This window comes from Lygodium microphyllum, chromosome 13, assembly GCF_053477565.2.
Source record: "Lygodium microphyllum isolate KBCC chromosome 13, Lygodium_microphyllum_v1.1.10, whole genome shotgun sequence".
Taxonomy (NCBI): Eukaryota; Viridiplantae; Streptophyta; class Polypodiopsida; order Schizaeales; family Lygodiaceae; genus Lygodium; species Lygodium microphyllum.
Genome location: NC_141147.1, coordinates 8,940,991 through 8,957,553, shown reverse-complemented (window position 1 = coordinate 8,957,553; position 16,563 = coordinate 8,940,991). Strand labels below are relative to the sequence as shown.

The 16,563-nt window shown below is 41.7% G+C and overlaps 1 protein-coding gene across 3 annotated transcripts in view; it reads right to left on the bottom strand.

Annotated features, from left to right (window-relative positions):
• Positions 1-941: 941 nt before the first annotated feature.
• LOC148026321 (protein INVOLVED IN DE NOVO 2-like) overlaps positions 942-16,563 on the bottom strand; it is a 237,095-nt gene continuing 221,473 nt past the window's right edge. The window contains exon 5 of one of the 3 annotated variants that reach the window (XM_087690741.1): positions 942-1,520. In XM_087690741.1, the coding sequence (XP_087546867.1) occupies positions 1,293-1,520 (228 nt within the window). In that variant the 3' untranslated portion in view covers positions 942-1,292. The remainder of the gene's footprint in view (positions 1,521-16,563) is intronic. The other 2 variants (XM_087690739.1, XM_087690740.1) reach the window with 2 other exon arrangements.

Below are 16,563 nucleotides of genomic sequence, written 5' to 3'. Positions count from 1 at the left end.
TTGCAAGGATTTCAAGGGGAAGGTCTATCATGAGGATGTGACATTTTATAACTTAGCATTTGATTAAAATTTAATCAAATATGCAAATGTGACTTGCACATGTGAGGTGCAAGTTAATTATTTCACAATGTGGAACCCATGACCTCGAGATATCAATTGGTGCTAAAGAAAAACATTCTAATAAGTTATGCTTGACAAGCATTAGATAGAACCATGTGTCAAAACTTGGCCTAAAACATTTAGTTAGCCATTAATGTCAATGGTGAAACTAGTAAATTTTAATTAATTAATTAATTAATTCTAGTTCCAAGCTAATGAGCGCTTAGGATCACCTAGGTAATAAATTAGCCTAGCTAGTTCAATTATATTTCTACGTGAAAATTAAGTATTAAATTATTTTTTAAAATTTATATTCTAAAAATCAATTTAATGTATTGGACACTATTGGAAATTCAATTTAGAAGGCTACCACTTGGCAAAACTTACCCATACAAGTTTGGGAAAGTTAAATTGGACTTGAAGAAGAAATAAAAAATTTAAGAGGTTAAATGCCTATATTTGAGTACGTTTATCCTAAAATCTTTTGAAGTTTCAAGGTCTCCTAACCTCTTAATTTTAGTCTGAAGTATGGGACTACACTAAATCTAGGGGTTTCCAAGCACTGCCAGGTCCTGTATTAGAACAACTTCATAATGTTTTCCTTTGAGTTTGATTGTGTTTCAGCTGCAAGTCAAAGAATCTGTGCTTTCAGAACAGTCTCTGAATCTCTAATTGGATAGAGAATCTTTTCAAAACAAGAGATGGTAATAATGATTATAAGCATACAGAAATCTTCAGCATCATTCAGGGATTAAATAAATCTGCTGTGCCAGAAAGGTAAGAAAGAAAGGTTTTGACAGCAAGAGTCAAATACAAAGTTTTGGCAAGTTATTAACAAACGCTTCCAAAGTGATTATGAAAAAATCACATATTGTGAATGTTTCAGGTGAGCTTAGTAATCCAAAGAACACCTCAAACTGATCCACACATTATCAATACTATCTTATGCCATAACGTGATATTTTCATCCCAGAAAAATGTCACATTTGCATCATGAGAGTAAGTTGAACCTGTTAATTCAAAAAACTTTACAAAGTTCACGATAGCCTATAGAGAGCCATCTACTGGAAATGCTTCAAAAGAGAAATCAAGAGATTTCATTGACAACCGTAATGAGTCAATCCTGACAATCATGGTGCCATCATTGTCGATTTGACAGGTTGCTATGATTACATGTTTACTGCTTTCTTCTTTCACATTCTGCTTTTCTTCTTGGCTTTTTTGCTGCCTAGATAGTAAATGATTTCTTCCAAAGTTGCCTGCCTTCCCAATTCATAATTCCACACAACAGGAACAGGATACCTGCCACTAGCATTGTATACTTGAAGCTCATTTAATGCTTTTATGACAGTCATGTAAATATCTTCCCCAAAATCCTCTCTTAACTGCATTAGCTTTGCATCTTCTTTGTTGATGACTTCCTGCAGCATTTCAGATTTTCCTGGTTATATGTAAGAATACCAGTCAACAGTACACAAGATATGAAATCAGGGGTTGAAAATTTTATCATGTGGTGACCACTTTTGGACTCAGGAAGGTACCCCTTTTAAGAATAGCTAGCCTGGATTTGTCTTTCCTCTTGTTCTATCTATTTTGAACCCCTCTTTAGGGGTTAAAATTTATCATGTTCATACTTGCCACATAAATCTGTGCCTCTGGAGTCTGGGGTGTTAAGAATAGAATGTTTTCTTCTTCATTTATTGAAAGCAGAATTGTAGAAGAATATATATACCAGCAAGTGAAAAATATTTACCGATTACCATGATCCTGGGGATACCAGCACACAATGGCTCACAGACCAAACACAAGAAATTATTATACACATGAAGCCTTACAATCAGTTTTCAAACTAAACCTCACAAGTTGCAAATGGACTCCCAACATGAGTTATTCCTCTTCTATTTGATTCTGCACTTTCTTTATGAATATAAAATAATTTTTGAAGCCCTACTGAAAAGTCTAGCTATAGACCAAGATCTCATTGTCTCTTCTTGACTCTGAGAAAGCTTATAGAAAGTAGATGGGAAGATTCTAGAGGGCACTATGTTTAAACCAAGATCTTATTACCTCTCTTCTTGACTTTGAGAAAGCTTATACAAAGTAGATTGGAAGATTCTAGAGGGCACTATATTAAAGATTGGGTTTCCAATGTAGTGGGTTAGAAAGGTTGCAACATTGTACTCTTTGGTACACAACTAGGTTCTCTGTATTGCATTGGAGGGAGAGATTCAATACTCAGTCATACACAGTTTCCTTCTTGTCCCTGTGTTTTGCCTTTTTTGTGTTGGGATCAATGAGCTCATTTTTGATGGAGAAGTCAACAAGTATTCGGAAGTTAGGCTGCCCATACTAAAATTTGAGGCTAGAAAGCCAATATCAGATTTGGGGTTGAATTTGTCTTTCAAGGAGCAAGGTGAAGGCCAATCCCCGAGCAAACCAAGGGACAAATTGGTTTAGAAGCTTGCTAGTTAGTTTTGATAGCAAGTGGCACTTGGATAAGTGGAGGAGGTCAAAGGATCTCAGTTGTACTCTATCCATTTGCACTAACAGTTAAAGAAATACCACATGGGACACCAATTTTGGGGCCAACAGGCTATCCATTATCCAAGATTAAAGTGGAAACACTGCATTTTCAGTTTATGTGAATTTTATGCTTGCTGTTGTTAGTGTTAAATCAAGTTAGTAGCACCCTACTTGGAAAGGAAGGTGGTTTCAACCAAACAGCCTCCTAAGTAGTAGGAGCAAAAGGCACGATACTCCAGCTTCATAGAAGATAAGGCAATGGTAGGATGCTTCTTGTTGCTTCATGAGACAGCTCTCGATCCAAGAGAAAAGACAAAAGCATGTGATGGAGCAACGAGTGTCAACACCTACAACCCAATCTCGATCAGTCCAACTTGCTAGAATGGCTCCCTCTTTGAAGGGGAGCACCTAAAAAGGACATTTTGGACTCTGGGTCCATGGGGCCCGAGAGAAGCTCAAAGATGTACCTATGCTAAAAAATAAAGATACCATGTGTTATCTAATAGATCTCCAAGATGGGAAAAGAAATGGAGGACGCCAAATTAATCACGATGGATTCTTAGTGCAATATCTCCCATGTATGATCCACCCTGTGAAACCAGGCTTCCTTTTGGGAAAGGGTAGTAATGGCCTGATTTAACACTAATTACAACAAATAATAGATTCACATAAATTGGAATTGAAATGTTTCCTCTTAATCTTAGACAATGGATAGCTTGTTGGCCCCAAAATTGGCGCCCCTTGTAATATTTCTTTAGCTTGTATTGGAATTTGGAAGAAGTACACAGAGATTTGTTCACTCTTCTCCACAATCCAAATGCCACTTGCTATTATAAATGACTAGCAAGTCTTCCAACTAATTTGCCCCTTGATTTGCTTGGGGATTGGCCTTCACTCTACTCCTTGAGTGACAAATTCAACCCTAAGCTCAATGTTGGCTAGCTGGCCTTTTGAATTTCCCTTAAATCCTCCAATTTGAGCTGCTGAAATTCAAGTGCTAGGCCTTGGAATTTGAGCATGTCTCTCGAGGTGGCCTTCAAACCCTAATTTTTGCTGTAAATTAAGGGTTACAATAGAGAATCTCAGAGTGTTGTATCTCCAATAACTGTAATGGTTGGAATTTATTGAGGAAACTTGAGAGATGGTTGGAAAATGAGAGAGGATGCTAAGGAGAGAATTCATATTTCCATCGCGAGAAAATGGAAATCATTCAATTGCCCATAATGGGCATACTAAAAGTAGCCCAAAGGCCAATAAAGTCTATGCAGCAAGGGCCGTGAGATTGCAAAGCCCACCCCCTTCGATATTTGTCCAAAGCACAACATTTGTGGGTGCATCTTCAACTATAATTGCTTCCTATCTGAAAACTACAAGGGTCCCTAGTTGTATCAGTCTTGAGAATCTGAAAGAAGGGAAATGGTCTCTACTCCTCAAATTCGCACCAAAAAGTTGTTGCCAATGGTGATGGTAAGTCATGTGGGGTGATACACTGCTATCCACAAGCCATGGCTTCTTCTATCAAGGGAGAAGCAAGAGTAGTGTCCTTGACTCCGAAGAGATGGTACAAGGCAAATTCTATCATGGCTAATGTAGCCTTTGAATCCTTGGCACCATCCTTTTTTAATCCTAGGAAAAGGAAATTCTATTAATAACACCTCAGAGAAAACCCCTAAGGTACATATAAAGAACAAGGAACTCTGTAAAGAGTAACTAAATACATAAAGAATAAAATGCTTGTATGAATAACCAACGTGGTGGGATAAAACACCAAACCATTTGGGGAGTGGTATGAAAGAAAGATGCTTGAATCCCAAATTTGCAAAAAAGCCTCTCTTTTCTTCCTTATCCTCTTAGGACTTCCTTGCATCCTTTCCCATCTCCCATGAAGAGTGTGGACTATCTTTGTCAAAATCTCCATAGAGACTTCTTAGTGGATACATCCTAAAGATCAATGGCCTGGCTATATCTATTGTAAACACATTATCACTCTCCAACCATACACATCTTTCGATAATAAAACATAAATCTTATTTCATGATAACCTTTTTAAGGAAACTCTACATATCTTTTGATATTAATACATAAATCTTATTTAACATGCTCACCTACTTTTAGTTGTTTTTTTACTCTTGACCATGAGTAAGTTGGTAGCTACTACTTCATGCTATTTTGAACACACTATCCTTCTCAAATTGTACATTAAAACAGAAATCTTCTTTCACAATAACTTTAAAAAAGAAAGATACGCATTTTTTGATATCAGTACATAAATCTTATATTTGACGTTTAATAAAAAAACTACATGTTACTAGCTACAACATTTGAAGGTTCACCAAGCTCCTCGTCAGCCCTGCTCGAGGTTTGATCAGGTAGCTCCCATGCCAGCAACGGCAGCAGCCACAGCCTGTTCAACAGCACCAGCCGCTTCTCCAGTTTTGGTCGCCTCCACCAGTCCAAGCGTCAACAGCTCCGACTGCAGCTCCACCGCCCAGCCACCCTGCTTTAGGAGGCTGCGCCGCCTGCAGCCTGCCCCATCAGCAGCTAGAAGCGCCGCCTGCCCTGTGGCTGCCATCCTGTAGTGGCCATCGCCAGCTCAATCCTGCACCTCCTGCATCTGCAGCTCTTGTGCTGCCAGCACCACCACCAGCTCCATCACCAGCTCTAGCGCCGACTTCTGCTGCTCCTCCACGTCGTCGCCACCAGTTCGGGAAGTTCTGGCATATACTCGGCTCCGTCTCGGATGTGACAAGTATATTTTATCATTTTATTGGAGAAATCAGAGCTACAGCAGGGGGCTTTTGCAAGAGCTGTGCATTTTTGCTCTAGAAAGTGCTTTTGGGCACAAATCACAGAAATTTCTTGGAATTCGGGTCAGAAAATTTGGACTTTTGTATGATTGGTAGACATTGGCACATGTATCGAAGATTCAGTCTGAAAGTGATTGAAATTTTGCACATTGGAAAAATAAATTTTGGGGCTTTTGCATTTCTTGTGCTGCTGAGCATTGTTCGTGCATTGGATAGCGTGCTATTTGTTGAAATCTGTGGAAATTTCAGCACATTGGACAGTAGTGATTAAGTGGACACAGTTTTGTTAATTAAAGCTTGATGTTTGCTGTAATTTCTGAAAATTTGTATCAGGCTGCCAGAGAGGAGTGGAGTTGAGGAGAAGGGACATAGATGTAGCAATACCTCTGGAGTGGTTTTCTCCCTCGATACGAGAGCCGATAGAGCCCGGGGAGGTATGGGCCACTAGGTTTTCACCAGCATGCATCCCCCTATAGGTGGCAGGTAGAGTGGGCGGCGCCCCGCAGGGGTACTTTCTTCACCGAGGCGTCTGGCCCTTGACAAAGGGCAGCAGGATGAGGGGATAGTTGCCCTTTCGTGGAGGAGGATTCGGGTCGTGGGCCTTCTGGGGGGGAAGACATGGCAACTGGACCCCTATGTTTTCTGGAAGGAGCTCAGGGAGTGGTGCCTTTGGATCTGGGAGGACAGACCACTTGATGAGTTGGAGTGGGATCCAAGAGAGTGGCTATAGCCGGCCACTACAGTCGCCAAGAAGCCTCCGAGGTTCTTGGAGTACACTGCCAAGATTGGCAGACACGTACTGATGCAGGAGGATATGGATTGGGCGCCGTCACGTGGCAAGCACTAGGTGGAGCACAACATCACGGAGCCGTTCCGATGGACCTTCTAGCGCTGCCTATGGGATAGTTGGAGGTCGAGGAGGGTATCGTATTTCTTATGGCCGGTGGCATATGGAGGCTTGACAGTGGAAAGTTGGCTTGCCCAGATGCAAAAGGAGGGAGGTTGTAAGCATTGCACACAGCAGCCTCTCGAAAACCCAAAGCATTGCCTTTCGTCATGTGAGGAGGTGCAGCTCGTGTGGAGAGGAGCATGCGTATCCTTCGTCGTATAGCACCTTGCCTTGGATGTATCTCATGGGGAGCTTTCTGCTGGCAAGCAGTTAGCCAGGGCTGTCACCTTCTGTATGAGGCCAGGATGCAGGACACGATATTCATCATCGAGGCAGGGTCGTGCGTAGTGTTGGTTTGGAGGCTCTACCCATCCGCCAGGTACTGGAGCCCACAACAAACCGCTCTGAGGTATGGGAGATCATAGGGAATCTTACTGGATAGCATATCTAGAAGGCACAGTGTCAGGAGGCTTTCGGCGGAGAGAGACTTTCAGTACAGGGAACCTTAGCAGAGCTATGGACCTCCATCATCCACTCCCTTTGCGGCTGATGGAATCAGGTGCAGGGCGAGTCTAGGGCTTGTCAGGAGCTCCCTTGTCATTTCATGCGTACTTGGGGCGGCTAAGACTTGTTTTTCGTGATGCAAGCAGACAGCCCTAGATGGCGATATACCCCTTCCCCCCCTTCCATGGCTTCTTGCCCCCATCCCCCCCAGACAGCCTTGAGAGGCTTGTATACATGATGTATTAGTGACTTTGCATTAGCTCCAGCTAGTCTGTTGAGCATGAGCACTTCATTGTAATAATCTTTTTTGGGTAATATAATCAGCCACATTTTACTTGCAAAAGATAAAAGAAAAAAACTGAAAATTTGTAGATTTCCAGGTTAATCCGGCTTTGGTTATTGCTCTTGTGCCTTTTGGAAGAGTGGCATTTATCATGACCAATCAAGGACAGAGTGATGTATTCACTTGTGTATCTAAAGAGGATAGATTGGATGGCAATAACTATTCTCTATTGTCCTTCACGATGAACAATATGCTCGTTACTAAAAATCTTTGGGAGTATGTGAGTGGTGAAGAAGTCCATCCCGGAGTTGTGGCTCTTGCAACTCCTCCCCAAGGAGGAAGTGGTCAAAGGCTAGCTCCAACTCAACCACTACCCCAAAGAACAACTACACAAAAGGCTTGAGACACTCCGGATGCCCGAGCATTGTCACTTATTGCATTGATAGTTTAGTGGTCCATAATCCCGCATATAAGGTTTGTTACTTCTTTACGAGTAGCATGGCTCACACTTGAGAAAATGTTTGCTGGAAAAAATGAGACACATTTCTTTCTTAAAAAAGGAGCTTGAAAATGTGCAGATGGACGAAGGTGATGCTATGCAGGGTTATCTTAACAAAATTCATCACTTGTTTGAGTAGTTGATGAATGTAGATGTGTATTATTCTGATGCATAGATGATCTCTGCTACTTTAAACTCCTTGCCACCTTCTTATTTGGTCTTTCCCACATCATTGAATCTCACAATGAGAATTTCTCTGCAACCACTTACCTTTCTTTAGTTGGTTAGTCTGTTGTTGGAAGAAGAGCAAACAAGGAAGAATAGCGGGTGGATGTTGTAGCCTCTGAAGAGCAGGCTTTTATGGCAAGATAGAAGGGCAAAGGTAGTTAGTCTAAGAATGCTCCACATAGTTCTGGAAGATTAGGCACTTCACAGAACAAGAAGAAGCAAGAAGGCATGCAAGCCAAGAAGGGCAAGTGCCATTATTGTAAAAAGCTAGGTCACTACATCATAGAATGCAAGAAAAGCATTGCCAAGAGAAAAATGAGTTTGGGATGTTTGTTTTCGATGCACCTTCTACTGCGACTGCTATAGAGTCCACATGGTTTGTTGTTGACCATACATTGTTTTTACACGTAGTTATGATTCTTTTAGGTAGATAGAGCATTCAGCTCTATAGAGGATGCTAGCACTTGGTTCTTTGACAATGGTGCTTCTAACCACATTACATCCCGCAGGGATTTGCTTACCTCTATTGTTGTAGCACCTATTGGTAATTTTGTGCAATGTGCCAACAATGCATCTTATCCTTTTAGAGGTGTTGGAGAGATTGTCTTGAAAGCCATTGATGGCTCTATTCTCTGTTTGCAGGATGCATTATATGTGCCAAGAATAAAGAAGAATTTGTTGTCCATTTCTTCTTTAGCAAAATGTGGAATGCAAGTCACATCAGATGATGACAAATGCACGGTCAGAGATAAAAACTTCTTGACTTTAGTATTTACTGGCACATTATATCATGGAATCTATGAGTTAGATGCTCATGCAATTGAGCAGTCAATCTATTTGGCATCTTTTATTACTCCTGCTATGTCACAGGCAGAGTTATGGCATACTCGCCTGGGACATATTAACTATGATAGTTTGATGCTTATGTAGCATACTCAGATGTTAGATGGTTTACCTCGCTTAGAGAGACCTCTTGAGCATGTTTGTGAGGGATGCATTCTAGCAAAAATGCATCAATTTTCTTTTCCTTGAGATATTGCATTTAAGGCAACAACTAGGTTATAGATTGTGTATTCAGATGTATGCGGACCTATGCAGATAAAGTCATTGGGTGGATGTTATTATTTCGTCACCTTCATGGATGACTTTACTTACTTTTGTTGGGTCTATTCGTTGGTGAAAAAGTCGGAAGTGTATGATGCATTTTTGGCTTTTATTGCACTTGTAGAAAATCAATTTGGTTGTAAGATTAATACTCTCTGTTCGGATCGAGAGGGGGAATATGTCTTCTTTGTTGAATAATTTTTTGAAGCAAAAAGGCATTACACATCAGTATACTACTACATATACTCCACAATAGAATGGGGTTGCAGAAAGGAAGAATTGGTGACTCATGGAGATGACCAGATGTATACTGAAAGCTAAAAAATTGTCACATGGTTTTTGGATGGAAGCGGTTTTGTGCTTGTCATGTTTTGAATAGATGCCTTACTAAGGCATTGAAAAATTTCAGTTGGTCACTTTCTTATTGTTGGGTGCCTTGCATATGCTCATATTCCCAAAGTATTGAGAAAGAAGTTGGACAATAAAGCTGTCAAGTGCATATTTGTGGGGTACAGTAGTTGGAGAAAAGGGTAATGATTGTATGATATTGTCTCCAAGAAAGTTTTTGTCGGTAGGGATGTGATTTTTTATGAAAAATCAAAATTCTCTCTTGGTGGTCCTGACACATATCAGGCTGCAAATGATGTGTTTGAAGGGCTGCTGCCTATTCCTTTCAGTTATACAGTTGGAGCTTCATTAAATGAACAAAATGTTCAGCCACTTGCTCCGTTAAACAATGCAGAAATTTTGAGGTTCATCAAGAGCATGTACATAATCAAGAGGCTAGATAAATGCCTAGATGGTACTTATAAACTTTAAAAGACAATCATTTGGATGCTCCTCTTGCTGGTCATACTAGAAGACAAGCATGCCTACATGATCATGCTAATACACTGGAGCTTGTTATGGCAGCAAACACACTTGATAATGAGGAGCCTAATTCTTTTGAGGACGCACAACAGAGTGTGCATTGGATGGCAGCAATGTGAGCTGAATTTGATTCTATCATGAAGAATCAAGCATGAGATTTAGTTACATTGCTTATTGGAAAGAAAGCCATTGGTCCTAAATGGGTCTATAAGCTGAAAAGAAAAGCAAATGGATCCATTGATAAGTACAAAGCCAGGCTTGTGGCGAAAGGATATGTGCAAAACAAGGGTATTGATTATGAGAATACATTTGCTCCTACATCTCGTATGACCACCATTAGGTGTATGGTTGCTTTGTCTGCCCATTATGGTTGGATTGTGCACCAACCGCAATCACCTCCTTGTCTTGAGATGTCCTGACAAGCCCTAGTTCATCCAATGCCAATTCCTTAAACATTTCATGTTCAATATCGTAAAAGGCGGACTGCTCACTTCCTGTTCGAGCATTAAAGTTTCCCACCAGTAGTATGTCCTAAATGCTTGCATATCTCATAATATCCTCATGTAGTACTTCAAATGGTGATCCCTCCCTAGGAGCAAATGTTCAAGAGGTAGGTGGGATGTAGCATACTACAACATATAGATCCCTCAGGTGCCCTATCCTCAGCCGTACCCGCATATATCTAGCATGCACATCTTGTGATACCACGTGAATCATGTCTTGGAGGCTCTCACGCTAAAGAATTGCCACCCCACCTAACCCCCTGGTTCCTCTTGGTCTATGGGGTTGAGGCCTATAGATGCTCTCCCATTTGTATCCCACTACATCCAGTAATGTGAAACTTATACACTATGTGTCTCTGCATACATAAACATGTCTATCCCACGAAAAGTATTTTCAAAATAATCTACGTCAAGTCTCATTGAACCATTACAATCCCAAAGGGACATCTTTAACGTCTCATAAGACTCATACCATCATTGTGACCTCCATTTTGCTATGATTACTCTGCCATCTCTATACACAGAATACTTGCCTATTTAGAGAGAGAGAGGGGGCCCCATTGCTTTGTTCAGGTTGAGGCCTATTTAGGGCCCTGCTGCCTTAATCTATGCCTCCTTTCTTGTTCAAGGTCTCCCTTCACCCTCTTGTGCTCCTTGTTGGGTATTTCACTTACGCCTCACTTACACCTACGCTCACACAGGAGTGTCAATGATTAGTAGGACATTAGATCACTTTTTCCTCTCGGTAGGAGAGGTTTTTTCCCCAAGACTTATGGTATTATTTCTTATGTGCTTATGTCACACACTTACAGGCACTTATCGTGTTCGGGTGTGAACACCCCCTACAACCCTAAGGTTTAAGGGTTGTACCTTGTACTTTCAGCTTACACTCTTTCAGGCTATTGCATTGGGTGTCGTGCTTCACTCTCACACTGCCTACTGATTTCTATGCTGAGCTTTAATCTTGACTTCATCTCACATTTGGTATTAGAGCATTGGCTCTGTTCAGCTCAGCTGAGTCTTCTGCTCAGGTCCAGTTCTGCTCCCTGTCGCCACATCCCTTGAGGCTCCGTTCAGCTCAGCTCCGCTCAGCCTTTGGGAGCTTCTCACTCTGTCCAACCCTGCATTTCACCAATCCACCTGGGAGGTTTCCTGCCAGGCTGTTGCCTGCGTTGCCCCTGTTCTGGCCATGCCAGCCCTCTGGCAACGACGTCCAGTACCTTGCCTCGATAGTCTTCAGTCGCTTGCTTCTGTGGCAAACGCCGCTTGCATTACAGAAAGCCGCCCCTGCGCCGCCCGTCGTCTGGGAACGTCGCTCTGGGTGCGCAGCCTCCTACTCCTGCCTGAAGGGCTTCCGCCTCCTGCTCCCATCTGAAGCGCCGTCTGTTGAGCACCGCCACGCCCCACCATTTCCTGCCCTGTGATGCCTGTCCGTCCTGCGCCTTCCTGCCAGAATTCTGACACTCGCCAGCTCACTTGTACCTGTGCCAGTGGCTACCAACTGGTCAACCTGTCATTACAGAGGTATTTTTTAAAAAACTTTACCTTTTTTATTCTAGAATCAATTTCTGGAAGAGGGGATTTCTACCCACGCAGACAGAGAACTGTGAATATGTGTCCCAGACATGGTTGATGCAAATTTCTGGGCAAAATTGTCAAACATTTTGGGGCTTTTGTGTTTTTTGAGTACATTGCCATGTGTACTGCAATTACAGTCATTGATAGAATGTTTTGAACAAATCTAGGGCAACAAAATTTGGGAATTTTGTTGATACAATGTTGCTGAATACTGAATGCACCTTGGACTGCGTGCATTAAAGACAGTTTTGACAAAGTGCACCTCAGTGTACTAATTGTAGAAAGTTATTTCCTACAATTTCTGGAAATTTTCAGATTTCCAATTTGGTCCTGCTTGGACATTACTCTTTTGCTTCTTTTGGTAATTGATTATCATGGAAAATCTGGGAGGAGATGTCTTCACCTGTGTATCCAAGGAGGATAAATTGGATGGAAACAACTATTCACTTTGGTCCTTCATGATGAAGAATATGCTTGTGGCGAAAAATCTTTGGGATTATGTCAGTGGAGAAGAAGCTAGACCTGGAGTTCTGGCTCCAGCTACTCCTCCTGGAGGACGTGCACAATAGGCACCTCAGCTTACTCCACTTCAGCCACTTCCCCAAAGATCAACAGCTCAAAAAGCATGGTATACACGGGATGCACAAGCTTTGTCGCTGATTGCATTGGCAGTTCAGTGGTCCATCATCCCCCATATTCATTCGGCAGCTTCTTCACGAGAAGCTTGGCTAACTTTGGAGTAGATGTTTGCAGGAAAGAACGAGACTCGCATCTCTTTCTTAAAGAAAGAGCTAGAGACATTGAAAATGGATGAGGGTGATTCTATTCAGGATCACTTGAACAAAATTCAGGACTTGTGTGAGCAACTCATGAATGTTGATGAGTACTATTCAGATGAACAGATGATATCTACTACATTGAACTCATTACCTCCTTCATACTTGGCTTTTCATATAGCCTTAAACCTCACCATGAGGATTTCCGCAGAGCCGATCACTTTCTTTAGTTAGTCAATTTGCTCCTAGAGGAGGAGCAAACGAGAAGAAATAGTGGTGTGGATGCTCTAGTCTCTGAGCAGGCTTTTATGGCTAGACAGAAGGGCAAAGGCAGCCAAGTCAAGAATGCTCCGCAAAGCTCTGGGACTTCTGGCACATCACAAGCAAGCAAAAAACAAGGGGGCACCCAAGCCAAAAAGGGAAAATGCCATTATTGCAAGAAGCCAGGCCACTACATCACTGAATGCAGAAAGCAAATCGCCAAGGAAAAAAAAGAGTCAAAGAATGCCTGTTTTTGATGCTCCTTCCACTACTATGGAGTTCGCATCCTTTGTTGCAGACAGGGGCTATTGCTTTTACACATGCAGTTATGACACTTCTTGGGCTAATCGCATATTTAGCTCTACTGAGAATGCAGGCACTTGGTTTTTTGATAATGGTGCTTCTAGGCGTATTACATCTCACAGAGATTTATTTGCTTCTGTTGGTACAACTCTAGTTGGCAAGTTTGTACAATGTGCCAATAATGCATCATACCGTGTTAGGGGTATTGGGGAGATTGTTCTCGCAGCCATTGATGGCTCTATTCTCCGCCTATAGGATGCTTTGTTTGTGCCAGGCATAAAGAATAATCTGCTCTCTATTTCTTCTTTGGCACATTGTGGATTGCAGGTCACATTTGATGATGACAGATGCATGGTGAGAGACAAAGAACACATGACTTTGGTCTTGACTGGCACTTTATGCCATGGGTTATACGGGTTGGATACTCTTTCAGTTGATTAGTTAGTGTACATCGCATCCACTCTTACTCCTGCTATGATACAGGCAGAGTTATGGCATGCTCGGATGGGGCATGTGAACTTTGGCAGGTTGATACTCTTACAGCATTCACACTGATGCTAAATGTATTACCTCTACTGCAAAGACCTTATGAGCACTTGTGCGAAGGATGTATTTTGAGGAAAATGCATCGTTTTTTGTCTCCCCGTGATGTTGCTTTTAGAGCAACATCCAAGTTGCAGTTAGTGCATTCAGATGTATGTGGGCCAATGCAGACAAAGTCATTGGGAGAATGTTATTATTTTGCAACTTTTATTGATGACTTTACTCGATTTTATTGGGTCTACTCTTTGGTCAAAAAGTCAGAAGTGTATGATGCATTCGTGCCTTTTATTGCACTTGTTGAAAACTAGTCTGGTTGTAAAATTAAAACATGTCCTCTATGCTGAATTCTTTTATGAAGCACAAGGACATTGTCCATCAATACACTACTGCTTATACTCCACATCAGAACGGGGTTGTAGAGTGGAAGAATCGGTCACTCATAGGGATGGTCAAATGTATGTTGAAAGCAAAGAGCTTGCCACACAGTTTTTGGATGAAAGTCGTCATGTGTGCTTGCCATGTTTTGAGCAGATGCCCCACCAAAGCATTGAAGAAAATTACACCTTTTGAGGCTTGGAACAGCCGTAAACCTTTTGTTGGACACTTTCGTACCTTTGGGTGCCTTGCATATGCACACATTCCACAGGTACACAGAAAAAAGCTAGATAACAAGGCTTTCAAATGTATTTATGTGGGATATAGTAGTGAGAGCAAAGGCTACAGACTCTATGATCATGTCTGTAAAAAGGTGTTTGTCAGTAGGGATGTATTATTTGATGAAAAATCAGAATTGTCCCTTGATGGTTTAGATACATATTAGGCTGCCCGTGATGTATTTGAAGGGCCGCTGCCCATTACATTTGGTGATTCCCATTCTTACGGTACTTTCTTGCATATCTCTCAGCCAGTTCGATTGCATCAAACAATGTAGTGGGTTTTTGGGCCATGACATGAGCTGATAGACTCGGTTCCAACCCATAGATGTACTTGTGCAATTTAGCATTGTCACTAATGCTTTCCACATACATGGTCAAGTTCATGAATTGATTGGTGTAGTCATGTGCAGTGAGGTTACATTGGTCAAGAGTGTACCATCTTCTTGCCAACCGTTCTTTTTCCACAGGGGACACAAAAACTTGGACCATATGCATTTTGAAATCTTCCCAATCAATGAACTATTGATTCTCCCGATTGATATAGCACCACCAAGTGTGGGCAAAACCTTCCAAGTGGAGAGAAGCAAAAAGTATTTTCTGCTCATCGGTGAAACTCGGCAAGTGAACTCAATGTCCAGCCAGAAGAAAATCAGCCATTGGCTGATCTGAATATCCATCAAAGAGCTAAAACTGAAATTCAGCAAGAGCTTATGCACAGTCAGGAGGCAAGACAAATGCCTAGATGGTATTCACAGACTATGAAAGATAGCCATCTGGATGCACTCATGGCTGGTGGTACTGGAAGGCAAGCTCGTATGCCACATATTGCGCATACCATGGAGTTTTTTATGGCAGCAAGCACCCTTGATGATGAGGAGCCTGAATGTTTTGAGGATGCACAACAGAGTGTGCATTGGATGGCAACGATGCAAGCTGAATTGGATTCTATCACTAAGAATCAAACATGGGATTTTGTGTCTTTGCCCTTTGGGAAGAAAGCGATTGTAACAAAATGGGTCTACAAGCTGAAACGGAATGCAGATGGATCCTTTGACAAATACAAGGCAAGGCTTGTAGCTAAAGGCTATGCATAGAAGAAAGGCATTGACTATGAGGAGACATTTGCTCCTACTTCCTGCATGACGACCATTAAGTCTATGGTTGCTTTGGCTGCCCATTATGGATGGACTGTGCACTAGTAGGATATTAAAACTGCATTTTTATATGGGGAACTTCATGACGAAGTATATGTACAACAGCCCATTGGCTTTGTTGTTGAGAGATCAGAACACTTGGTTTGCAAGCTGAAAAAAGCTTTATATGGTTTGAAACGAGCTCCTAGAGCTTGGTATGCAAAGATAGATGCTTTCTTGCTTAGCCAAGGGTTCATAAACAACTCATTTGAGTCTACCCTTTACGTTTGTAAAGAGGGGGGATCCATGTTGATCATTTGTCTATATGTTGATGATCTCTTGCTTACAGGGACACACGTTGATCAGATTTCAATATTTAAACAAAATTTGCAACAAACTTTTGACATGTCAGACTTGGGGTCTTTGCGTTATTACTTGGGAATTCAGTTCATACATGATGCTAGAGGTATATGGCTATCATAGTCAGGATACATTGGTAAACTTCTTGAGAAGTTCGGCTTACAGGATTGCAATGGAACTTGGACTTAAGTTGTCATTACATGATGGCAGTGATTTGTTTGATATACACACATATGCTCTAGCAGAGCTGGATGTCTTATTTACCTATGCAACACTAGGCCGGACATACAATTTGCAGTTTCAGTCCTGAGTAGATATATGCATCAGCCACGCATATCACATTGGCAAGTTGTTAAGCATGTTTTCCGTTACTTGCAGGGTACGAGATCTCTTGGATTGCTTTATGCCAAGGGGGAACCACTGCAGTTACATGCTTACAGTGATTCTGATTGGGCTGGTGTTTATGATTCACGTCACTCCACTAGTGGCAATTGTTTCTTTCTTGGCTCGTTTTGCATATCTTGGCTTAGCAAGAAACAATCCATTGTTGCCACATCGTCATGTGAAGCTGAATACAAGGAAACTTTCACTACCACAGTTGAATGCGTATGGATTAGACACTTGCTACTTGATCTGGATGTACC